General features: G+C 45.1%; 1 protein-coding gene across 1 annotated transcript in view; it reads right to left on the bottom strand.

Annotated features, from left to right (window-relative positions):
• Positions 1 to 513: 513 nt before the first annotated feature.
• rab15 (RAB15, member RAS oncogene family) overlaps positions 514 to 26,495 on the bottom strand; it is a 233,895-nt gene continuing 207,913 nt past the window's right edge. The window contains exons 3-7 of the mRNA XM_070878938.1: positions 9,153 to 9,213; positions 7,515 to 7,592; positions 7,334 to 7,423; positions 3,408 to 3,473; positions 514 to 2,388 (exon numbers count right to left, since the gene is read on the bottom strand). Coding sequence (XP_070735039.1) covers positions 2,230 to 2,388; positions 3,408 to 3,473; positions 7,334 to 7,423; positions 7,515 to 7,592; positions 9,153 to 9,213 — 454 coding nt within the window. The 3' untranslated portion in view covers positions 514 to 2,229. The remainder of the gene's footprint in view (positions 2,389 to 3,407; positions 3,474 to 7,333; positions 7,424 to 7,514; positions 7,593 to 9,152; positions 9,214 to 26,495) is intronic.

Here is a 26,495-nt window from a genome sequence, read left to right on the forward strand (position 1 = left end):
CAGTGTACCTAATTTACATCTGTAAGATGTAACTTTTCAGGAGTCACATTGTCTTGCACATGAAATTGTTCCAACCCTTAGCCTCAGCACAAAAATGCAGATACAATGTCTAATGCACGTAATATCAAATGGACCAAGTGTTGGACCAGAGAAAGATTATTAGGAAATTACTGGAGTGACAGATCACTGTTTAAGTATTCAATAGATCAAACACAAAGCAAATCCCTAGTAAACCGTTTTAAGGAATCAAGGGAATGATTAGAGGAAATTACTGTGATACATTTCTTCTTACAGATATAAATGTGGTACACGATTGTTTTGGAGTATGACAATTTTCAGTAAGACTTCAAGTGATGAATGAATGAAGGAGATTTAATGTCTAATTATTGAGGGGATCAATTCATGTGCACAGACAGATGGCACAATGCTTCAGTAGACTGAGAGTAAGATTGAAAACTGTTACAGTCTATTAATTAAATTATTCTTGTAAATCGACATAAGCAACGCAATGAAACCCTTGATGAAATTTATTTTTAAACATCTGTGAATAAAATCATGGTTTTCAATAGCAGCTAATACAATTAATTCAAGTCAAAATGTACATTTCTTCTCACAAGACAGCAATTAAGAAAACTAAGATGCTTTAACTCAGCATATCACTTTCAGTTGACTTCCAGGCAGAGTGAAGCACACCAGGAAGTTGTTGTATTCATACATACTTTGATTACAAGAGGAAAAGACCTAAAAGCACAAATATTCAAAACATCAGGTTTAAACGAACAACCAAATCTCAACAAACCACAGAATTCAACCTTTATCATTAACATTGCATTGTACCACTGGGAGTAAAGCAATTTATACAGACTAGCAACTGAATGTTGGTGTTTGCAGTTGTGAAGAAATGTAAACATTGACCCCCTGCAGTAGCATATCACTCAGGACTCCAAGTTTCTACTTTCATTAAAAACAGAATGTCTCGTTTTCTTCAGCATTAATGGCCTGCTAAACAAAATGGCGTAGACACCAATCATTCAATTTCTGAGAATGCAATTTTATTAGTGGGTCATTAATTGCAAAGAAAAAATAGGACTTCTCGCCTTTTCTTTAAATCACCAAAGTATATTTCCACTGATTAATCCTCCAAACTGCACATATCAGTCACACTGCTGCAAAAGTGATTTAATTTTTGTAAATCTGTAAGGCCAATATTAAAATAGAATTCACAAATCAGTCAGAATTATGGAACTCTTAATGCACAGAATATTCAGCTTTGAAAGTTCTAATTATTCATTTTTTTTTTTACAATTCTTCAGTATTCTAAGTGTTAAAATGCGAAATAAATAAATCACGTAATTTCACAAGAACTGTAAACTGATGATAGGTGAGAGAATGGCAGATCGGTCATCTATTTACTCCCAGCAACAAACTTCATAGAATCATAGAAGTTTACAGCATGGAAGGAGGCCATTTCGGTCCATTGTGTCCGTGCCGGTCAACAAGAGGCTATCCAGCTTAAACTTCTACTGATTTTAAAATAAGCAGGGGAGATAAATGTTCATTTCAAAAGGCTTTTTCAAAATATAAGAAAGGGTTAATCTAAATTGACGAATTCACCTTTTGACTATGCCCTCAAATAACAGTGTCTTGTTCCAGATGCCATAACATCAAGCTTTAACTGGATTTCTAAACAGAGTAGGATGTAAGTAGACATGTTGGGTTCAAAAATTATTAATTGGGCAGCAGCATGACAAACAGAGCACTTTTAGTGGGCATGGCCAAAAATGTTTTAAAAGCATATTGAAGAAACTAATGACTAAGTACATAAATGGGGAATTCCAGGAAATTGATATGATACATAACTGATGTTAAATTCAACAGTGGCACGCATTATCTGGAAGGGCTGTTCACATACAAAACAAATACTGAAACAGCAGTCTTGTGGAAACTGGGCTACTAAACCATCAGTCAAGGACCTGAACACGAATCACAGCACAGTAACTGTACAAAATGCACAGCAGACAAGCCTGGTCCAGGAAATGGCTGAACCACGGAGCTGGGACAAAAATACAACACCTATAGGAATCGACTGGAAGAATTAGTCCAACTCAAGAGAGAAGCAAGATTCAAATGAATATTTAAGGTGGCACAAAGTAGCAGCAGGCAACCAGGTCTTGAATTCTTGAGGCATGACTCCGACAGCTGAATTGGAATTTTTTTTTTGCTACATTTCTAGCACCAGCAGGTTTTCTGTGAGTTATCCAAACCTTCGGTTTTCCTGTCATCCTCCTCTAAATCAGCTATATCAAGTTCATCAGGGGCTGATAGTCGAAGCCCATCAAGCTCCTTCTTATGGGCCTGTAACACTAATTCTGTCAGTCGAGTAAATGACTATGGAATAAAAACACATCAAAATACCACAAGGTTACAAAAGCAACAAATCAACTGCAATGTTTAATTTGTTAAGAAGATAGATGTGTACATATACTTTTCATCCCACCCCACCATTAAACAAAATGATATTTCAGTATTCAGGGAATGAGAGAAGAAACAATTATGTGCTGATGCATCTATTCTTGAAAAAGCTATTATTTATGAGCACTAAATCTCAAATGAAGTTTAATTTTGTCAGCATAAAAATTAATTGTTAACTAAATTTAAATAAGTTATCATTGGTGGTTCAATAGTAGAATTCTTGCTTGCCACATATGCAGCCCGGTTCATGTCCTGGTCAGTGGTGTAGCAAAGACCATTGCATGGACAAGTTGGGCCAAATTACCTCCTTCTATGTTGTAAACTTCTATAGTTCTATTATAGGCAGTGTTGCAATATATACCCCTTCTGATAGATAAATGTTAGTGCCTTACAGACAATTAAAATAATGGATTGTATATTTAATGCACTAAATCATAAAATACATTCATATTTGATATTCAATATTTAAACTGTAGAGTTAGATTTTCAAACTTCATCATCAATGATGATGCTAGGGATGGTAAATAATAGTTATGAGGAGAGACTCGAGATACTGGACTATATTCACTGGATAAGAGAAGGATAAGAGGATATTTAATAGAGATTTTTAAAATTAGCAAGGATTTTGACAGGATGAAGAGAGTGGGGAGTCAGTGATCGGTTGAGGGGGGGGGGTCATCAATTTAAAACTGTCACTGAGACAGAAGAAAGATTAGGAGACATGTCTTCATGCAGAGGATTGTTGGAGCAGGTTGAGGCAGATGCCATTGCATATGTTAAGGGGAAAGTGGTTACAGCGTTATGGGGAGAAAGCAGGGCAAAGACATTACTTATGGATTGCTCTGGAAGAGAACTGGCAAAGATACAATGGGCCAAATAGCCTCCTTCTGTGCTGTAAACTTTAACGGTGCTATGCATATAATGCTTTCACTGACCTCTTTAATGTTATAATTGGTGCAGGCACTTGTTTCAAAGAAGTCCATTCCATATTCTTTTGCAAGCTATGGAAGGAAATGTTGAAAGAAAATGTAACAATAGACCAAACAATGAATACAATATTAAGCATATCCAGTATACTCCTATTAAAAGAAACAACAGAAGATAATGCACTTTATACTCACTGATTTGAATATTTGGAAGCTAATTGGTTGGGAAGAATCGTCAGACATTGACTAACTCACATTGTGCTAGTTAAAGATACCATAATGCTATACAATTTTCTGTGCTCAATTAGATAGTAGTTAACAATATAATGGGCCCAAGTTTCCACAAGAAAAGAAACGGGCGCCCCTCCGAGCTGGGCGCCTAAAAAAATTCTCGGTATTCTCCACCTACCTGCAGGTCCTCTGGCCCTCGGCGCAGCCAGCACGAGCTGTGGGGGGGCGGAGCCAGGTCCCTGCGCTGAAAACAGTGCCGGGACCTCTGCACATGCACGCTACAGTCGGCACGCAAGTGCAGTAGCTCCAGGCGCCGAACTGTGTGGGAGGGGCCCGAAGCACGCAGCCCCTAGCCCTGGCTGAATGGCCTCACTGGGGCTGCGTGAATAAGGCTCCTCCCATGGCCAGCTCCTGCTCCCCCCCTCCCCCCCCCCCCCCCGCCCAGACCCGACACCCGCTCCCCCCCCCGCCGACCAGACCCGACCCGACACCCGCTCCCCCCCCCCCGCCGACCAGACCCGACCCGACACCCGCTCCCCCCCCCCCGCCGACCAGACCCGACCCGACACCCGCTCCCCCCCCCTCTCCCTCCCCCTCCCTCTCTCTCCCTCCCTCCCCCTCTCTCTCTCTCCCTCCCTCCCTCTCTCTCTCTCTCTCTCTCCCCCTCCCTCCCGCTCAGCGACACGAACGGCTTTCTCCCCCCCCCCCTCCCCTCCCCTCCCCTCCCGCTCAGCGGCACGAACGGCTGCAGAATTCTCCCTGCCTGAAGCACTTTCACACAGGTAGGAAGATGGTTTATTTAATCTTTTCTTGGCTTATAAATGTTTATTCAGATTGGATTTATTTGTATAATATTTGTAGAAGTATAAATAAGGATTTATTGTCGAATTTAATGAGTTTCCCCCCCCCCCCCTCCCCCCCACCTCGTTCTGGACGCCTAATTTGTAACCTGCACCTGATTTTTTTAATGTGTAGAACAGGTTTTTTCAGTTCTACAAAAATCTTCACTGGCTCCATTCTACTTTAGTTTGGAGTACATTTTCACTGTGGAAACTTTCAAATCAGGCGTCAGTGGCCGGACACGCCCCCTTTTGAAGAAAAAATTCTGTTCTAAACTAGAACTGTTCTACCTGACTAGAACTGCAGAAAAAAAAATGTGGAGAATTGCGATTTCTAAAATAGTCCGTTCTCCACCAGTTGCTCCTAAAAATCAGGCGCGAATCATGTGGAAACTTGGGCCCATTATTTGGTTTAAAATGTTTTTAAAAAATTGGTATCTAAAATGTTCAGCTCTGCTGCAGAAGATGAATCCAAACTACGATAGGTAAGTTCACTGACTCCTGAGTCATCCAGCACATTCTTAATTTGTGATGATCTGGTCAACAGTGACTACATTCCAAAAGTACTTCATTGACTGTGAAGCACTTTGAGATGTTCGGTGGTCACGAAAGGCGCTATATAAATCCCAGACTTTCTTTCTTTCTTTCATTGCACGATAGGAACATTAGGAACAGGCGTACACCATTCAGCCCCTTGAGCCTGCTCCACTATTCAATTAGACCATGGGGGATCGGTACCTCAACTCCATTTAACTGCCATAGCTCCATATCCCTGGATACCCTTAACTAAGAAATATGATACTGTGCTGCACACATTGATAAGGAGACCAGGTTAGGAATCCAAATCTTTGCTGACATTTGCTATCTGACGTCTCAGCAATGGTGAGTTGCTGAACTCCATTAGAAGGTCAGTAACAGCAAAATGAAGCGGCGGTGAGGCGGACTGAGCTGCAGAGTGCTCTCCTTCAGGCCATACATGTCATCCCTACTGACTGGTCACCAAGCAAGGGTTGGCATATCTTCACAGCTGGAATCTATGGCACAAAAGCTAGGAGACTACAAAAAGAAGAAATGAAACAGTGGAAAACGTATAAAAAAGGAAATTCAAAATAAAAACTAAATATTAATTACTTGTATCAATTGAACAGTGAGAATGTCAAATCCTGATATACTTTAGTATCAATATATTGCACTGTAAAAGCAATCTTCAAATGCAATAGGGGATAAACAACCAAATAGTGACAAGTATACGGCAGTGAGACAAAAACTCATTTCTGAATCTAGCCACAGCTGGACACTAAGGGGCCGAAATTGCCCCTTTCCTCGAGGCCTGTTACCACCGCAAATCAGCGGCCATGCTGCGGAGTGGAGTGGCTGCTGACTTTTGGTGGAATGGCCGCTGCTAGCCCAATTGCACTCCTGAGTTTTCCTGGCAGTGTCCCGATTCCCATACCACTCCTCTGCTGCTGATCGGTGTTAAACACGTCATCACCATGCGCACCGCCGATCTAACCCCCCGACGGCGACATTCCCCTCGAAAAATCTATGGCCCATCGTGCAATGCCAAAACAAGCTTTTCCCCGGTGGTCCAGTGAGGCCTTTTGCAGCAGTGGTGCGGCTTCCCTTAAAGGGCCCCTGCCTCAGTTGCTGTCACGCCGTGTTTTTGCCCCTCAGGTATAGTCATTACATTATGGCTGACTTCCGGATGAAAGCAAAAAAAAAAATAGAAAAGCAAATTATAATTTAAATGGAGAAAAATTACAAAGTGCTTCAGTACAGCGGGACCTGGGGGTCCTTGTGCATAAAGCACAAAAGTTAGTATGCAGGTACACCAAGTAATCAGGAAGGTAAATGGAATGTTGGCCTTTATTGCAAGAGGGATAGAGTATAAAAGCAGGGAAGTCCTGCTACAACTGTACAGGGTATTGGTGAGGCCACACCTGGAGTACTGCGTGCAGTTTTGTCTCCGTATTTAAGGAAGGATATACTTGCATTGGAGGCTGATCAGAGAAGGTTCACTAGGTTGATTCCGGAGATGAGGGGGTTGACTTATGAAGAAAGGTTGAGTAGGCTGGGCCTATACTCACTGGAGTTCAAAAGAATGAGAGGTGATCTTATCGACAAGTTGAATGCAGAGAGGATATTTCCATTGATGGGGGAAACTAGAACTAGGGGGGATAGTCTCAGAATAAGGGGCCGCCCATTTAAAACTGAGATCAGGAGGAATTTCTTCTCTCAGAGAGTTGTAAATCTGTGGAATTCTCTGCCCCAGAGAGCTGCATAGGCGGGGTCATTGAATATATTTAAAGAGGAGATAGACAGATTTTTGAGCGATAAGGGAATAAAGGGTTATGGGGAGTGGGCAGGGAAGTGGAACTGAATCCCATGATCAAATCAGCCATGATCTTATTAAATGGCTCGAGGGGTCAAAATGGCCTACTCCTGCTCCTATTTCTTGTGCTCTTGTGTTCTAAGAGCAGAATTTCCCAAAAGAGTCGCCCTGAACCGCAGCTGTGGTAAAAAAACATTGAAACAGGGTGGGAGCAATTTGTATCCCTAACTCTCCTGACTGGTTGTCAAAGGTTCAACACAAAGCGTCAAGAAAACCGCAGCAGAAAATCTATGACAAAGTCCACATATCTCGAGCATCTCAGTTCAGCAGCATCTACTCTGATACAATGGGAATTGGGTAGCATTTGCTGAGCCGATGAGATGTTGGGATTTGTCACAGTTGTACTTTAGTCCTTATATTGGACTTGTTCTTGACCTGACCTGGAACATCACAAACTGTAAAGAAAAAAAAAGTATCACCCATCATGTTAACCCCTCCTATGTAAAGAATTGCACTATTCAAAAAACCCTTACCTTTTGACCTTGTTCTGCACCCACTTGCCTTTTCTGTTCCTCATCAGCTTTGTTGGCGATGAGAATTTTCTGAACACCTTCAGGTGCATACTGAGGGAAAACCACACACTGTGAGTAATAGGTCAAATCTGAATGATATTTATTCAAAGATAAGATTATGCAGAGTCACCTCCTCTTTTACCTCATCGACATCGCTGGCCCATTTCATAATATGTTGAAAGGAGCGTTCACTTGTGATATCATACACCAAAAAGATTCCCTATAAATAAAGGGCAAAAACTTGTTACAGAAGTTCGTGGAAAATGAGTCACACTTATGATCGCAACCCTACCATGACCATAATGCATCTTAGCAATGTGGGTTGCTATCCTGATATAGGTTCTAGAGCATGCTTGTGATGTTGAACTGTTAAGAGGCCTGTGCCTTTAAAGCCACTGCTCTAAAAATGCAAATCCAGGCTATTGCAGCAATTTATAAACTGGGGGCTATTACATCTGCTATAAATTCCATACTCTATTTAAGTTGGCTTACTCAATAATGTTAGATATGCAGATCCAATCATTTTTATTTGCATTTTATTCAAAACACATCAGCTAGTAAGAGCGCCAGCAATGAATTATTACTGGGACTTGTTTTCTAATTCCAATAGCATCTTAAATATCTGGAACCTCATTTATCTTGGAATGTTTCTTCAGTTTTTATATCTCTGTGTCCAATTTTACTCCTTTGCAGAGAGGAACTTGCTTATGTAGTTTCCCACCTGGCAGCAGCCAGTTAGTACCTTGCTCAAGTGGTCATTCTTCATCCGTACGTGTCAATGGGCTATTCCACAGTGGAAGGACAGCAACAAGGCTCAGTGCATATATTGGCAGCAGTCATCACTGAATAGTAATCAGAATAAAGAATCCTGATTGACTTTTCCGCTCACTAATTTAACTGACTCCCTCACTCTGCCTTGGCTGAGATCAGATAACTTCCATCACATGAAGGAACAAAGCAGCCACATTCCTCATCTGCACGGTTCAGTACCACAACACAATGAACTCACCCATGAATCAGTAGAAACCTTGTTAGTTTTTCCAATTTCCATCCCATGCTGGCACTTAGTGCAGTTCATGGACACCAGCAGCCCTCTGATACCTACTATCAAAAGGCCATTATTTATACATGGGTCCCGACACTGAGGCCTTGGTTTTAAAGGGGGGGAGGGGCACGGTGTGAGGGTTGCTGCAGTGGGAGCCTCAGCCGCCTTCAAAGTCGGTGAAAATAAGATGTCACCAATGGGAATGGTATGGCCGCAGGCAAATAAGTAGACTCAGTCTAATAACCACTCCCACGCTTCATTCTCGCTAGGGGAGGGGGTTTAAAATGGACCTCTGAGTGTTGGCATATTATTTGGCTGTGGAGAATATCATCGTCAAGTCTGATATTGTCACTTGACAGCGGTATCATCAGGTGGAGCCACTGGGCTGTGACAAAAAGCAGGCATTCCAGCTTAATTTTCCTTTCCCTAGTCACAAGCATTAGGGCTAACGGTATCACCTTCAACTGCAGCCATGGTTAAAATCAGCAAGGACCAAGCCTAGGCCTTAAGGTTTGTATGGTCAGTGTGATACTACATATGAATAAAGATGAAAATATAAACACAAATGAAAACAACTTGTAACGAATATCTGAACTTGGTCAAAAGTATTTACCCACTAAACCATCAGAGAAAGCTTGTTTGCTTTAAATTTCAATTAGTTTTAAACTCAATTTTAACATCTCTCTATTTTATGCTCCTTCCCAGAAATGCAGGGTGTAATATACTGGAGCTCACCTGGGCGCGTCTGTAATACTGCTTTGTGATAGTCTGGTATCGTTCCTGCCCCGCTGTATCCCTGAGAAAATCATTTCAAAAAAGATTAAAGTATTAAAATTAAAATAGCCATACTTGGAAAATTTCTAATTGCAGGATCTGCATATTAATCCACAATCAATAGCTCCCTATTTTCTCCATCACTCTATTTATCACCCTTGCCTTTACGAGACACAGGTGTTTTTAGGCATTCAGATGTCGTGCTCCACAACAAAATGTGGGTTATACTCCAGCTACAAAGGAGCATTTTCTTCATGAAGGGGTGTCCAACAAACCATTTTTTTTCATTTGCGTGACGAGAAGGGCCAGTCGAGCTGCGCCCATCACTTTCAGCACAATGTCTGCAAATGTAAAGTCACATTACAACTTCTTCTCAACATGGCTTTGGTCGTCGTATTTTGTGTTTTCAAAACAAACAATAAAACATTTTCCAAGTGCACTTTCCATGAAGACATTCTTGGCATCTCTTCTGAATGCTCAGGATTGCTGCCAAATTGTCCTTGGGTTGCAATGTAATTTTATCCTTGAACAGGATTGCTGATTAAATGGGGAGAGTTATTGATAGGGAGTTTAATAATATCACTGGTGCCACGGGGTCTGCTCACCCATAGATCAGTGAGGCACAGTGACATGGAGTCGAAGAGCAGGGGCAAGCGTATTTCTCCCGATGACAGCACATGCGCGCCATTCTGCCGCTCTCCTCTAATGTCTTCACTGGGATCAGAAAGTGGGCAACGCCCCACCTTTGTGACAGAGCACCTGCCTAACGCAGGCCCATTTCAGGGCCACGCTCAGAGAGGTCAAGAAACACTTCCATCCCAGGAGACTCTTACTGATGCCAAGGTTCCTGCTACAAAGATTTCACTGGATCCATTTTGGATTCAAGATGGCTCCTGGGGTGGAAGCTCCCTTCTGACCTGCCAATTATATCCGTGGTCATCCATGGCCATCCTTTTCCCTTCTTCTCCTTTCCTCCACCCCTTATGTTACCCTGCCTCTGATAGTGAAGGCATTCCATTCCGAGCTACAAGTTCAACCTGCAAGTTTAAAGCTACAAGCTACAAATTCAAAGCCTGTAGAGTCGACTGCCCATCCCCCGGCGAGCCTTTGTTTCTTTGGCTCACAGAGCTTTGCAACGGCTCGATCTCTGAAGAAACTTGATTTCCTTCACTCGCGAACAGGACTGACTTTGTTGCTTTACAGACTACACTGTGTGACTCATCGGTTGTGGCTTTGCTCTGCTCCAGTCACTTCAAGTCTTTGCTCAGATTTTTTTTGTCAAATTAGTTTCCGATCTCCTGGACTTCGGTGGACATCTAGACTATGTTTCTGCTTTGAAGTACACTGGATTACATACACCGCCATGTTTATGCACCGGACTACACAGGATTATACTGTAAGACTATCTGTTGCTTCTCCATCTCTGCTGCTAAAGTCTGCTGAACTGGTTCTGCTGGTTTTTCAGCATTGCTGGCTTCGAGCTAGCCGCAGCTGGTTCACCCCTTCTACCGGTTTTCAACTTTGTTTATCATTGGCTGTGGTTTTACAGCAATCCACAAACGTGTCAACATTGTCATCATCTTACTGCACTGCTACAGACTCTCCTTTGTACAGCACAGCCTTGAACTCTCTAGACACCAAATAGCTTCTGGATGTAACTCGCCTGCTTTGGACAGCGGTTCGTCAATGCTCCGTGTTGGCCCCATCCTGCTCATGTCGGCTTTGTCCTTCCATGGCACCTCTGACTTTACCCTGGTCTCCCTCCTATTGTATCCCATTAACTATTACATTTAAACAGGCCGATGTTACCTGAGTTTTCCCCTGTCCATTCGCGTGCGCACTTTGGCTGCTGCTCTGGACCCGAGCCATTCAATACTCTTCCACTTTACGCCCCTCTTTCCTTTTCGCTTTATCGTTCCTTCACCATTCTCCCCTGTCATCATGCCTCCTTTCATCTCTCCTCTCTCGGATACTCTGTCCTCCCAAATCCCTACCCCAATCCTTCATTACTCTTTGACCTTCCTACTCTCCTGCCGCCGTCCCAGACATGACTCTCTCCTCGATAAGCCTACAGCTTCCTTCTGTGCCTTTCTTGCCATCCTACGAAGGGCCCATCGAGGCACTCGTCGCTGCCTCCTTACGAGCAGCAACCCCAACTGTCCCATCCTACTCTCTCGCCAACCTTCCCACCCAGCGCGTCCACTGGGGCCTAATCTTGCCAATCTCCTCCCCATCCAACTCACCCCCCAGTGCTGACCCTTTGTGATCCATGAGCTTAACATGGATGACAGCATCGATATCATAGAAACATAGAAAATCGGAGCAGTGGTAGGCCATTCGGCCCTTCGAGTCTGCACCTCCATTCACTATGATCATGGCTGATCCTCTATCTCAACACCATATTCCCGCTTTTTCCCCATACCCCTTGATGTCTTTTGTTTCTAGAAATCTATCTATCTCCTTCTTAAATATATTCAGTAACTTGGCCTCCATAGCCTTCTGTGGTAGAGAATTCCACAGGTTCACCATCCTCTGAGTGAAAAAATTTCTCCTCATCTCGGTCCTAAATTTCCTAACCCGTATCCTGAGACTGTGACCCCTTGTTCTAGACTTCCCAGCCAGGGAAAACATCCTCCCCGCATCCAGTCTATCCAACCCAGTCAGAATTTTATATGTTTCAATGAGATCCCCTCTCATTCTTCTAAACTCTAGTGAATACAGGCCTAGTCGACCCAATCTCTCCACATACGACAGCCCTACCATCCCAGGAATCAGTCTGGTGAACCTTCGCTGCACTCCCTCTATGGCAAGTATATCCTTTCTTAGGTAAGGAGACCAAAACTGCACACAATACTTCAGGTGCGGTCTCACCAAGGCCCTGTATAACTGTGATAAGACATCCTTGTTCCTGTACCCAAATACTCTTGCAATGAAGGCCAACATACCATTTGCCTTCCTAACTCCTTGCTACACCTGCATGTTTGTTTTCAATGACTGGTGTACAAGGACACCCAGGTCCCTCTGCACATCGACACTTCCCAAGCCATCACCATTTAAATAATACTTTGTTCTTATGTTTTTTCTACCAAAGTGGATAACTTCACATTTATCCACGTTATACTGCATCTGCCATGTGTTTGCCCACTCACTCAACCTATCTAAATCGCCTTGCAGTGTCTTTGCATCCTCCTCACAACTCTCAGTCCCACCTAGTTTTGTGTCGTCAGCAAATTTGGAAACATTACATTTGGTTCCCTCATCCAAATCATTTATATATATTATGAATAGCTGGGGCCCAGGCACTGATACCCCACTAGTCACTGCCCGCCACCCTGAAAAAGACCCGTTTATTCCTACTCCCTGTTTCCTGTCAGTTAACCAATTTTCAATCCATGCCAATACATTACCCTCAATCCTACGTGCTTTAATTTTGCACACTAACCTTTTATGTGGGACTTTATCAAAGGCCTTCTGAAAATCCAAATTCACTACATCCACTGGTTCTCCCTTATTTATTCTATCAGTTACAACTTCAAACTCCAGTAGGTTTGTCAAAAATGATTTTCCTTTCATAAATCCATGTTGACTTTGTTTAACCCCGTTGATATTATCTAAGTGTGCCATTATCACATCCTTTATAATAGATTCCAGCATTTTCCCTACTACTGATGTCAGGCTAACCAATATGTAGTTCCCTATAGACAACTCCCACCAATGTTTTCTGCCCCTTGGTGCTCCTTAGCTCCACCCAGGCTGATTCTACATCTTGATTTTCTGAGCCAATATCCTTTCTCACTATTGCTCTGATTTCATCCTTTACTAACAACTCCACACCACCCCCTCTTCCTTTTTGTCTGTCTTTCCTAAATATTGAATATCCTTGGATATTCAGTTCCCAACCCTGGTCACCCTGCAACCATAGCCCTGCCTTGGTTGAGGGGCGATGATACCTTACTCTTAAATAAAGTCTTCCCTCCTGGTTATACCGTCCACCACTTGCCAAGCTCAGGCCACCCTAGTGGCGGGTGTGGCTCTCATCACCAAATCACACCTTGGTCTGTCCCCCTACTCTTCCAGCACTTTCTCCTCCTTTGAGCATCTCACCCTGTTCCATGCCTCTCACCTCTCATTTAAAATTCTCATTCCTTATCGCCCATCCAAGTACCATAAACATTTTATTGCCCATATTTCTTCACGACTTTCCTCCTTCTGCCTCTGCACCGAACAACTTCTCATCCTCGGTGATTTCAACCTCCATCTCAATTCATCATGCTCTCTCTCCTCTGAGTTCACCAGTCTCCTAACTTCCCTTCATCGCTCCGTCAATGTAAACTCTCCAACCCATATTCACAACCAGCCCTTCGACGTTGCAATCTCCCGTGGCCTTGCCACTCCCATCGTGTCAATCGTAGATAAGGCCACCTCTAACCATGAGAGGCTTACAAAAGGCCGTGAGAGGCGTCGGGAGGTGCGTCGGAGAGGCGTGAGTCCGGGGTTGGCGAGAGGCCTACAAAAGGCCGCGAGAGGCATCGGGAGGTGCATCGGAGAGACGTGAGTCCGGGGTCGGCGAGAGGCCTACAAAAGGCCGCGAGAGGCGTCGGGAGGTGCGTCGGAGAGACGTGAGTCCGGGGTCAGCAAGAGGCATGCCGGTGCAGCTACAAGGAGAGGGCAAAAAAAGTAGAAAGAAACAGAAAGGTGAAGTCACAGCCAAGGGGGTAAGTGATTGGCTGTTGATTGGTGAGTAGTTTTTCTTTTTTCTCTTCTATAACAGTGAGTAAACTTTAGCATTGTTGTTGCCAATTTAAATTAATCTAAGGGTTAAGTCATGACAGGAGAGCTCGGTCACGTGATATGCTCCTCCTGTACCATGTGGGAACTCCGGTGTCCCTGACGACTACGTGTGCGGGAAGTGTATCCACCTCCAGCTCCTGACGGACCGCTTTGCGGAATTGGAGCTGAGGGTGGATTTACTCTGGAGCATCCACGATGCTGAGAATGACATGAGTAGCACGTGTAGCGAGTTGGTCTTACCGCAGGTGAAGGGTCCACAGCCAGCTAGGGAATGGAAGACCAGCAGGAAGAACAGTGCAAGGAAGATAGTGCAGGGGTCCCCTGCGGTCATCCCCCTGCAAAACAGATACACCGCTTTGGGTACTGTTGAGGAGGATGACTCATCAGGGGAGGGCAGCAGCAGCCAAGTTCATGGCGCCATGGCTGGCTCTGCTGCACAGAAGGGTGGGAAAAAGAGTGGGAGAGCTATAGTGATAGGGGACTCTATTGTAAGGGGAATAGATAGGAGTTTCTGCGGCCGCAACCGAGACTCCAGGATGGTATGTTGCCTCCCTGGTGCAAGGGTCAAGGATGTCTCGGAGCGGCTGCAGAGCACTCTGGAGAGGGAGGGTGAACAGCCAGTTGTCGTGGTACATGTAGGTACCAACGATATAGGTAAGAAGCGGGAAGAGGTCCTACAAGCTGAATTTAGGGAGCTAGGAGTTAAATTAAAAAGTAGGACCTCAAAGGTAGTAATCTCTGGATTGCTACCAGTGCCACGTGCTATCAGAGTAGAGGGAGCAGGATAGTTAGAATAAATACGTGGCTTGAGCAGTGGTGCAAGAGGGAGGGATTCAAATTCCTGGGACATTGAAACCAGTTCTGGGGGAAGTGGGACCTGTACAAAAGGGACGGTCTGCACTTGGGCAGGACTGGAACTGATGTCCTAGGGGTAACATTTGCTAATGCAGTTCGGGAATGTTTAAACTAATATGGCAGGGGGATGGGAACCTATGCAGCGAGATAGGGTGAAGTAATATGGAGTCAGAAACAGATGGTCGAAAGGTAAAAAGCAATAGTGGAAGGCCGAGTAAACAAAGGCAAGAAACAAAAAGGGTCATACTACATCATAATTCTAAAAGGATAAAGGGTGTTAAAAAAACAAGTCTGAAGGCTTTGTGTCTTAATGCAAGAAGTATCCATAATAAGGTGGATGAATTAACTGTGCAAATAGATGTTAACGGATATGATGTGATTGGGATTACAGAGACGTGGCTCCAGGATGATCAGGGCTGGGAACTCAACATCCATTGGTATTCAACATTCAGGAAGGATAGAATAAAAGGAAAAGGAGGTGGGGTAGCATTGCTGGTTAAAGAGGAGATTAATGCAATAGTTAGGAAGGACATTAGCTTGGATGATGTGGAATCTATATGGGTAGAGCTGCAGAACACCAAAGGGCAAAAAACGTTAGTGGGAGTTGTGTACAGACCTCCAAACAGTAGTAGTGATGTTGAGGAGGGCATCAAACAGGAAATTAGGGGTGCATGCAATAAAGGTGCAGCAGTTATCATGGGTGACTTTAATATGCATATAGATTGGGCTAACCAATACGGTGGAGGAGGATTTCCTGGAGTGCATAAGGGATGGTTTTCTAGACCAATATGTCGAGGAACCAACTAGGGGGGAGGCCATCTTAGTCTGGGTGTTGTGTAATGAGAGAGGATTAATTAGCAATCTCGTTGTGTGAGGCCCCTTGGGGAAGAGTGACCATAATATGGTGGAATTCTACATTAGGATGGAGAATGAAACAGTTAATTCAGAGACCATGGTCCAGAACTTAAAGAAGGGTAACTTTGAAGGTATGAGGCGTGAATTGGCTAGGATAGATTGGCGAATGATACTTAAGGGGTTGACTGTGGATGGGCAATGGCAGACATTTAGAGACCGCATGGATGAACTACAACAATTGTACATCCCTGTTTGGTGTAAAAATAAAAAAGGGAAGGTGGCTCAACCGTGGCTATCAGGGGAAATCAAAGATAGTATTAAAGCCAAGGAAGTGGCAGACAAATTGGCCAGAAATAGCAGTGAACCTGGGGACTGGGAGAAATTTAGAACTCAGCAGAGGAGGACAAAGGGTTTGATTAGGGCAAGGAAAATAGAGTACGAGAGGAAGCTTGCAGAGAACATTAAGAAGGACTGCAAAAGTTTCTATAGATATGTAAAGAGAAAAAGGTTAGTAAAGACAAATGTAGGTCCCCTGCAGTCAGAATCAGGGAAGTCATAACGGGGAACAAAGAAATGGCGGACCAATTGAACAAGTACTTTGGTTCGGTATTCACTAAGGAGGACACAAACAACCTTCCGGATATAAAAGGGGTCAGAGGGTCTAGTAAGGAGGAGGAACTGAGGGAAATCCTTATTAGTCGGGAAATTGTGTTGGGGAAATTGATGGGATTGAAGGCCGATAAATCCCCAGGGCCTGATGGACTGCATCCCAGAGTACTTAAGGAGGTGGTCTTGGAAATAGCGGATGCATTGACAGTCATTTTCCAACATTCCATAGATTCTGGATCAGTTCCTATCGAGTGGAGGGTAGCCAATGTAACCCCACTTTTTAAAAAAGGAGGGAGAGAGAAAGCAGGGAATTATAGACCGGTCAGCCTGACATCAGTAGTGGGTAAAATGATGGAATCAATTATTAAGGATGCCATAGCAGCGCATTTGGAAAGAGGTGACATGATAGGTCCAAGTCAGCATGGATTTGTGAAAGGGAAATCATGCTTGACAAATCTTCTGGAATTTTTTGAGGATGTTTCCAGTAGAGTGGACAAGGGAGAACCAGTTGATGTGATATATTTGGACTTTCAGAAGGCTTTCGACAAGGTCCCACACAAGAGATTAATGTGCAAAGTTAAAGCACATGGGATTGGGGGTAGTGTGTTGACATGGATTGAGAACTGGTTGTCAGACAGGAAGCAAAGAATAGGAATAAATGGGTACTTTTCAGAATGGCAGGCAGTGACTAGTGGGGTACCGCAAGGTTCTGTGCTGGGGCCCCAGCTGTTTACATTGTACATTAATGATTTAGACGAGGGGATTAAATGTAGTATCTCCAAATTTGCGGATGACACTAAGTTGGGTGGCAGTGTGAGCTGCGAAGAGGATGCTATGAGGCTGCAGAGTGACTTGGATAGGTTAGGTGAGTGGGCAAATGCATGGCAGATGAAGTATAATGTGGATAAATGTGAGGTTATCCACTTCGGTGGTAAAAACAGAGAGACAGGCTATTATCTGAATGATGACAGATTAGGAAAAGGGGAGGTGCAACAAGACCTGGGTGTCATGGTACATCAGTCATTGAAGGTTGGCATGCAGGTACAGCAGGCAGTTAAGAAAGCAAATGGCATGTTGGCCTTCATAGCGAGGGGATTTGAGTACAGGGGCAGGGAGGTGTTGGTACAGTTGTACAGGGCCTTGGTGAGGCCACACCTGGAGTATTGTGTGCAGTTTTGGTCTCCTAACTTGAGGAAGGACATTCTTGCTATTGAGGGAGTGCAGCGAAGGTTCACCAGACTGATTCCCGGGATGGCGGGACTGACATATCAAGAAAGACTGGATCAACTGGGCTTGTATTCACTGGAGTTCAGAAGAATGAGAGGGGATCTCATAGAAACGTTTAAAATTCTGATAGGTTTAGACAGGTTAGATGCAGGAAGAATGTTCCCAATGTTGGGGAAGTCCAGAATCAGGGGTCACAGTCTAAAGATAAGGAACATTTAGGACCGAGATGAGGAGAAATTTCTTCACCCAGAGAGTGGTGAACCTGTGGAATTCTCTACCACAGAAAGTTGTTGAGGCCAATTCACTAAATATATTCAAAAAGGAGTTAGATGTAGTCTTTATTACTCGGGGGATCAAGGGGTATGGCGAGAAAGCAGGAATGGCGTACTGAAGTTGCATGTTCAGCCATGAACTCATTGAATGGCGGTGCAGGCTCGAAAGGCCGAATGGCCTACTCCTACACCTATTTTCTATGTTTCTATGTTTCTATCCTCGTATTGCGCTCAACCCGCATCCCCTTTCCACCCCACCCCCCCGACAAACCTACCTCCTTCTGTGTCCGCCCCTTGAAAAAACTCTCTTCTGACTCTCTTACAACTGCACTTATCATCTCCCAACTGTCCAGCCTTTGGCCTTCATTCACCATGACATTTCTGCAGCTCCCGATCTGCTCAATCACACCCTCACCACCACCTTTGATGCCCTAGTCCCTGTTAAAACTCGCTCTCATCCTGGCCATTCCCCCTAGTACAGCCCTGATCTTCACTCCCTTAAGTCCAAGGGACGCAGACTTGAACGGATATGGCGGACAACTGGTTTAGCCATTCGCCGCCAGATCTGGCTGGACCACATGAAGCATTATTGGGTTCTGCTCTCGTCTACCAAAATCGCTCACTATTCCAGAATCAATCTGGAATGTAAAGATAAACCCCGACTGCTAACCATCTTTTTAAACCCCTCTTCCCCAGTCTCCACCCTCACCTCCGACAATAAGTGTGAGGATCTTATGAACTTCTTTGTCTCTAAGATTGAGACCATCTGTTTGGCTGCCTCTACCTTTCCTTCCCCAAGCCCACTGGGCCAAACTTCCTCTAAGGATCCCCCCTGCCCTCGCCCTGACCTCACATCTTTCTCCAGTTTTTCTCCCATCTCCCCTCATGACCTTTTTTGAGCTCATCCTATCCATGAGAACCACTTCCTGCTCCCTTGACCCTATTCCTTCTTCTTCTTAGGCAGTCCCTCAGAGTCGAGGATGACTTGCTTTCACACCAAAATGAGTTCTCTGTGGGACCTATAGTCTCTGTCACAGGTGGGGCAGACGGTGGTTGAAAGGACGGATGGGTGGGATGCATGAGCTGTTGTGTGCTCCTTGCGCTTGGCTTCTGCTTGCTCCCGGCGAAGAGACTCAAGGTGTTCGGCGCCTTCCCGGATGCTTCTCCACTTTGAGCGATCTTGGGCCAGGAATTCCCAGGTGTCGGTGGGGATATTGCACTTTTTCAAGGAGACTTTGAGGGTGTCCTTGAAGCGTTTCCTCTGCCCACCTGGGGCTCACTTGCCGTGTTGGAGTTCCGAGTAGAGCAATTACTTTGGGAGTCTCGTATCGGGCATGCGGACGTTGTGGCCCGCCCATTGGAGCTGATCAAGCGTGGTCAGTGCTTCGATGCTGGGGATGTTGGCCTGAGCGAGAACACTGACGTTGATGCACCTAATCTGTCAATGGATTTGCAGGATCTTGCGGAGGCAGCATTGGTGGTACTTCTCCTGTGCTGAGATGGCAAGTCCTGTCTCAGAGCTTTTAATGGAAACACCAGCTGTGAGGAAAAACCAGCGGCAGGTTGGGGCCATAAAAGGCGAGGGGCCCCTGGACCAGCATGGCCGGTGTACCACTTCAGGGAGCAGCGCGAGCTGGTGCAGGAGAGCGACATCTTGGAGGAGGGCGATTGGATTGGACGTCACCAAAATTAAGATTGCTGATTGGAGCGTGGGCAGGTATAGCAAGAGCGGCGAGGTCGGGGCGAAGGAGCGGCGAGAGTTTGTAGAGTGACATGATCGGCGCCCAGGAGAGGCGTGAGTTCTGGGTCCAGAAGAGATGAGGGCCCGGGGGCAGCACGTGCCAGCCTACACTACAACATGTGTGCGCACTAGGTCCGTGCAGCAGAGCTGGTCTCCAGTCGTCTTGGTTAATCCTTGCCACTGGACCAGGACGTAGCTCTGTCAAGCCCACCAGCCACCACATGTTAAAAAAATCCACGCACAGGCATCTTCCACCCTTCAACATGTAGTTCGTGTCCTTCATTGAAACACCTGTGAACTCATCCCTTTTTGGCGTGGAAGCAAGTCATCCTTGATACGAGGGACTGCCTATGATGATGACATGGTCCATGTATTCCCACCAAACTGCTGACCACGCAATTTCCTTTTCTGGCTCCCATGTTAGCTGACATTGTTAACGGTTCTCTCCTCAGGTATTGTTGCCCCCTCTCCATCAAATTTGCCGTCATCACCCCTATCCTCAAAAACCTACCCTCGACCCCTCAGTCCTTGCAAGCTACCACCCCATCTCCAAACTCCCTTTCCTCTGCAAAGTCCTTGAACGTGTTGTTGCCTCCCAAATCCGTGCCCATCTTTCCCACAATTCCATGTTTGAATCCCTCCAATCCGGTTTCCGCCTTTGCCACAGTACAGAAACAGCTCTCATCAAAGTCACAAATGACATCCTTTGTGACTGTGACAAAGGCAAACTATCTCTCCTCGTCCTTCTTGACTTGTCTGCAGCATTTGACATGGTTGATCACTCTCCTTCTCCAATGTCTCTCCGCTGTCGTCCAGCTAGATGGGACTGCACTTGCCTGGCTCCACTCTTATCTATCTAATCGTAGCCAGAGAATCACCTGTAATGGATTCTCTTCCCACCCCCGCATCGTTACCTCTGGTGTCGCTCAAGGATCTATCCTTGGTCCCCTCCTATTTCTCATCTACATGTTGCCCCTTGGCGACATCATCCTGAAACACAGCGTCAGTTTCCACATGTACGCTGATCTCACCACCACTTCTTTCGACCCCTCCACTGTCTCCAAACTGTTAGATTGCTTGTCCGACATCCAGTTCTGAATATTGGGAAGACCAAAGCCATTGTTTTCGGTCCCCGCCACAAACTCCGTTCCCTAGGCACTGACTCGATCTCTCTTGCCAACTTCTGTCTGAGGCACAACCTTGGTGTCATATTTGACCCTAAAATGAGCTTTTAACCACATGTCTGCAGCCTAACTAAGACCACCTCTGCCCTTGCCTCAGCTCATCCGCTGCTGAAGCCCTCATCCATGCCTTTGCTACCTCTAGACTTGACCATTCCAACGCACTCCTGGCTGGCCTTCCACATTCTACCCTACATAAACTAGAGATGATCCAAAGCTCGGCTGCCCATGTCCTAACTCGCACCAAGTCCCACTCATCCATCACCCCTGTGCTCGCCGACTTACATTGGCTCCCAGTTAAGCAATGGCTCGATTTCATCCTTGTTTACAAATCTCTCCATGGCTTCGCCCCTCCATTTCTCTGTAATCTCCACCTGCCAACAAACCCCAGAGATGTCTGTGCTCCTCTAATTCTGCCCTCTTGAGCATCCCTGATTATAATCGCTCAACCATTGGTGGCCGTGCCTTCTGTGGCTTAGGCCCCAGGCTTTGGAATTCCCTGCCTAAACCTCTCCGCCTCTCTTTCCTCCTTCAAGACGCTCCTTAAAACCTACGTCTTTGACCAAGCTTTTGGTCACCTGCCCTAATTTCTCCTTATACGACTCGGTGTCAAATTTTTAATCTCATAATACTCCTGTGAAGCAGCTTGGGACATTGCACTATGTTAAAGGCACTATATAATTACAAGTTGTTGTTGTTGAGAAGCACCACAAGATTAGCACAACACCCACCCCTTTAGAGGAAGGGGAAGCACTCTAGTAGCAAGCACTAGCTCCAGAGAAAAATCACATGTTGGCTAATAAGTGATGCTGGCGCAGAAGTTTCAGCATTTGCAGAGTTTCATTTGTGCGTGTTGGGCAACAAATGTGCTGCAAAGAGAAGCGGTCTGGTTGACAGACAAGTAGGGTGGGCAAATGTTGGGAATTGTGGTTATTGCACAAGGAAGATGCTGAAAGGACTGGTAATTGGGAAGCGGTCTTTTGGATAAAGTGTTCTGTATCAGAACCTGACAAATGGCTCTTGCAGCTACCAATAGTGCTGGGGCTGCTGCCTCCTCTGGTTTTTCAGGCTTTTAAGTGACATCCTCAAGCTGTCTTCAGAGGGCTTTAATGCATGTGATATTTAAATTGCCATTTTATGGAGGATGCAGCATACTAAAATGATCCAAGAAACCTTGGCTAGATTATACTGAAGGACTCCACAGGCCTAGGCACTGGAAATACTGCTTCAGCATGCTCAATAATAGATCTGGTAAAAATATGTGGGCATGCGATTCATTGGGCTGAATCTAGACAGGACCAGGCTGCATAGGCGGAGGGGCAGAGTTGCTACAAGAAACTCGGATGTTCAGGTTTCCCAGCATGTTGTGGAGTTTTGCCTCACTTCACTGGCATCCAAATATTCTTCTTTGACTCCACAGTATGTATAGTTTTGCTTTGACAGGTTTCCCACCCGGACATCAGCCAGATTGACAGGCTTGGCTTCCAGTCGAGCAGGAAGCACTCCAAAGGAGGTTGCAGTTACAGTTAAGTCGCCTGCTGCTGCTAGTAGGAGCATGGGGGTCTGAACCCTGACCCCGGTGCGGGGAGGGGGGGGGGGGGGGTAAGTGGGGACTGATGGGGTGGGGGAGCACTTACTTTCTCCCTGAAGCTGTCCTCATCTGCCTTCCTCCCTTCAGCTGCCTGAAACCCAGGCGATCAGGGTTAAACCTGCAAAGCAGGTTAAATCAGAGGCTACCAGCCTCATTAAAATATTTAATTGGCCAACGCACCTTCTGGGAGTGGGCTGGTTTCCCGTCCCGTGTCTCACCTCCGTTAAACCTGGAATTCGGCAGGTTGGAAGTGGGTTTGAGATTTTTAACGTTTTAACATCTCACCTGACCTCAACCTGCCTGTTTTTGGGGATCATAAGTAAAGACAACGGCGGGTATCCTTGGTCTCCCAGGATGCAACCTTTGACTTGCTGCATATCAAACAAATAATGGTTGTAAAATTAATGCATCAAGAATATTGCCGTGAACTGATCCAGTACCGATGGTCTCACACATGATGACTATTGATGGGCGTTCATCGAGTTTGATGGGTGCCAATGCCATTCTGGATTTTGGAAAAATCCTGTCATTCTTTAAAACCTTGGGCTCTCTCCTATTGCTCTGTGTTGTCCATGGAGAAAGTGATGTGCAAGGTTGCTCTGGCAGGCATCAGTTATCTGTTTTATGCAGGGATACACTGCAGACTCATTGTTGTTACTGATGTCCCACTGGGCTCCTAGAAAGACATGTAGGCAAAACACATGCAAGGTAGCTTCACTGGCAGCGGCATATCTGCCCTGGAGTTGGGCTGCAGATCTTCTGCAGCATGGCACACATGTCTATTAGTGCCTTCCTGATAAATTGTAGCTTCCAAAAGCATTGGTCCTGTGTGAGATCCAGATCGTTCCCTTGTGGGCTCTGTACATTTGGCAGGGTAAAAGCAGATAGGATGCCCCCCTCTCACGATGATGCCTCACTTCACTGGCATCCAAATATTCTTTCTCCTCTACCTCCTCCTCCTCTTCCATCAATTCTGAATGTACACCCATTGTGCTAAGGGAGATGATGGGGGCACAGAATTCCCTCACCCTCTTTGATATTTTTCTCACCACTTTGCTATTCAAGCATCACTATTGAAGTTGATGTCTGTCTTTTTCAAATATTGACGATTTAAACACATTGTCGCAAACCAGAACACCCAGTTTATGTGGGTGCTATCACAGTAACATTTAAAGGAGACAGATGCGTAAGCCTTAATGATATTACTTTCAGCTCCCTTAAATTAAACTTGCATGCTAGCACCTCTTTGAAATGCAATGTCTCTGGCCCAAGCCTAAGAGCGAACATAAATGCGCGTGAAATGCAAATGGGCAGAAACCGAGTGCAAAGGGGTCTCTTCCCCTTCCTATTTTCACCCCAGAAATAGGTACACATGGAACACTGAAGGAAATCGGCCCCACTATAACCTTTCATTGGATTTCCTGGGTTATTAAGAAGAACCAAATGTGCCCCAACAGTCAATTACTGCAAGTATTTTTTGGGGCCCAGTCCTCATGTTAGCCTTGTCGTTACCCATGTAACATCTTTAGTTCCTAAAACAAAGTACAACAGCAATAGCCTGCATTCTGACCGCAGAAGCTTTATTTGACAACAAATGACACCAGCACTTTGATTAAACGTTCTGGGCATTTCATTCACACAGGAGCCATTTATTGCTTTGTAGACCTCTGACAAACAAAATATTGCTTAAATTAATCACACTTTCAAACTGTACAGTACTAAATGGGCTTTAGATTTCCATTTTCAGTCAATTTGTGTCCTCAGCGATGGAGTCCCTGCTAATGTCTATTGTTGAATGTTCTGAAGTCATTGTTGGACAGCTTTCTCGCTCTTTTCGCTTTGTTGCTTTAAACATCGAATTACACACTCACTCAGTTGTAGTAAATGGCATGATCGGGTTTTTTATTTAAACATTCATACTATACAAACCAAGTATGAAAGTTACTGAGAAACTTCACAAGCCAGCTTTCTGTTTGTTCCGATTTACAGCAGCTGCTTGTGAGACACGCACCGTTCGAATTTCCAGTGTCTCATGTGTCTCAAACAGCCTTTCCTCTCATCTCTTATATTAAAAATGCCTTTGAACTCTTGTTTCCTTGCATAGTACATACGGATAATTAATATACAGATGATGTCATGAATTACTGTACACAAACCAGGTGATCGGCAGGAGTTTCTTTGATTCCATGCATAGATAGTATCTGATACGTACAAATAATTAACATACAGTCAAGTCTCACTGCCATAAATCGACTCCCACCACGAGGTACTGTAAACATACAGGTGAGCAGATAGACACATTTGAATGGCTAAATGGCACCATATTGTCTAGCAGCCTGTTCTGATCCAAACCTCAAACTTCAACCTTCAACACCTTCGATTTCTCCAAACTGCACCAAAGCGTTTCAGAGATATGGGCTTTCGTTTCCACAATCATTACGAAAATGAGTTGGACGACAGAGTACTTTTTAATTTTGTTCTAAGATAACAATCGAAATGCAGAGATGCGGCACCTCAGTCGACTGCTTGACCCAATTTCCTCCCTCACATCCATTCCATTACCAACACCAAAGTCCTCCATCTTCCAAAATCACCTCTTCAATCAATTCCTCTCCTCATTGCTGCCAAAATCCTTCATCACCTTGGAGCTTGATTTCTCCTTGTTCCCTAAGTCAGCCCCCACTCCGCAAATCCCAGCTCATTGAGAATGCTGTGGCCTGTATTCTCTCCCACATTTCCATCCCCCCTGTCCTTTCCAAGCTTCATTGGTTCCCTGTGCTCAGTGAATTCACTTCCAGATCTTCATCCTCACTTTCAAATCCCTCCATGGCCTCAACACATCTTATTTCACCGATCTGCTCCATCCATCTGCCCCACCTGCATCTTCCACTCCTCTGACTCCTTCTGGCCCACTCTCTCATCAGTGCCCTCTCTTTCAGTCATTACACCCATGTCCTCTGCAAACTGCTCCTCCAACATTACCCCATCTTACCAATTTCAAAATATTCCTCAAAAACCTTTTCTTCATTTGTTCTATCTTCTTCTCAGCATCCAATGACTTTCCTCCAGCTTGCAAAATGCCTTAAGTTGTCTCTATACGTGAGGACATTAAATCATCGCATTTTTATTCCCCTTTCTCACGTTTGGACTATTCTCACCACCCAGTGTGGCCCCTATCTCAGATTGGTCGGCTGATCTGCTCACAGTAGCTTAATATCCAGCTCATCATCATAGGCAGTCCCTTGAAATGAGGATGACTTGCTTCCACGCCAAAAAAGGATGAGTTCACAGGTATTTCAATGAAGGACCTAATATTCCAGGTCCCGAACTACATCCTGAAAGGTGGAAGATGCCCGTGTGTGGATTTTTTTAACGTGGAGTGCCCGTTGCACACAAGCCACCACACGGGCTTGACAGAGCTAGGCCTTTATCCAGTGGCAAGTGTTATCCAAGACGACTGGAGACCAGCTCTGCTGCACTGGCCTAGTGCACACACATATCGCAGTGTGCGCTGGCCCATGCTGCCCCTGGGCCCTTGGCCCCGAACTCACACCTCTCCTGGGCCCCGATCACGTCCCTCTACAATCTCTCGCCGCTCCTTCATCCCGACCATGCCGCTCCTGCTGTGTCTGCCCATGCTCCAATTACCGACCTGGACCTTGATGACATGTAATAGTTAGGAAGGACATTAGCTTGGATGATGTGGAATCTATATGGGTAGAGTTGCAGAACACCAAAGGGCAAAAAACGTTAGTGGGAGTTGTGTACAGACCTCCAAACAGTAGTAGTGATGTTGGGGAGGGCATCAAACAGGAAATTAGGGGTGCATGCAATAAGGGTACAGCAGTTATAATGGGTGACTTTAATATGCACATAGATTGGGCTAACCAAACTGGAAGCAATACGGTGGAAGAAGATTTCCTGAAGTGCATAAAGGACGGTTTTCTAGACCAATATGTCGAGGAACCAACTAGCGGGGAGGCCATCTTAGACTGGGTGTTGTGGAATGAGAGAGGATTAATTAGCAATCTCATTGTGCGAGGCCCCTTGGGGAAGAGCGACCATAATATGGTGGAATTCTGCATTAGGATGGAGAATGAAACAGCTAATTCAGAGACCATGATCCAGAACTTAAAGAAGGGTAACTTTGAAGGTATGAGGCGTGAATTGGCTAGGATAGAT

This window comes from Pristiophorus japonicus, chromosome 4, assembly GCF_044704955.1.
Source record: "Pristiophorus japonicus isolate sPriJap1 chromosome 4, sPriJap1.hap1, whole genome shotgun sequence".
Lineage (NCBI taxonomy): Eukaryota > Metazoa > Chordata > Chondrichthyes > Pristiophoridae > Pristiophorus > Pristiophorus japonicus.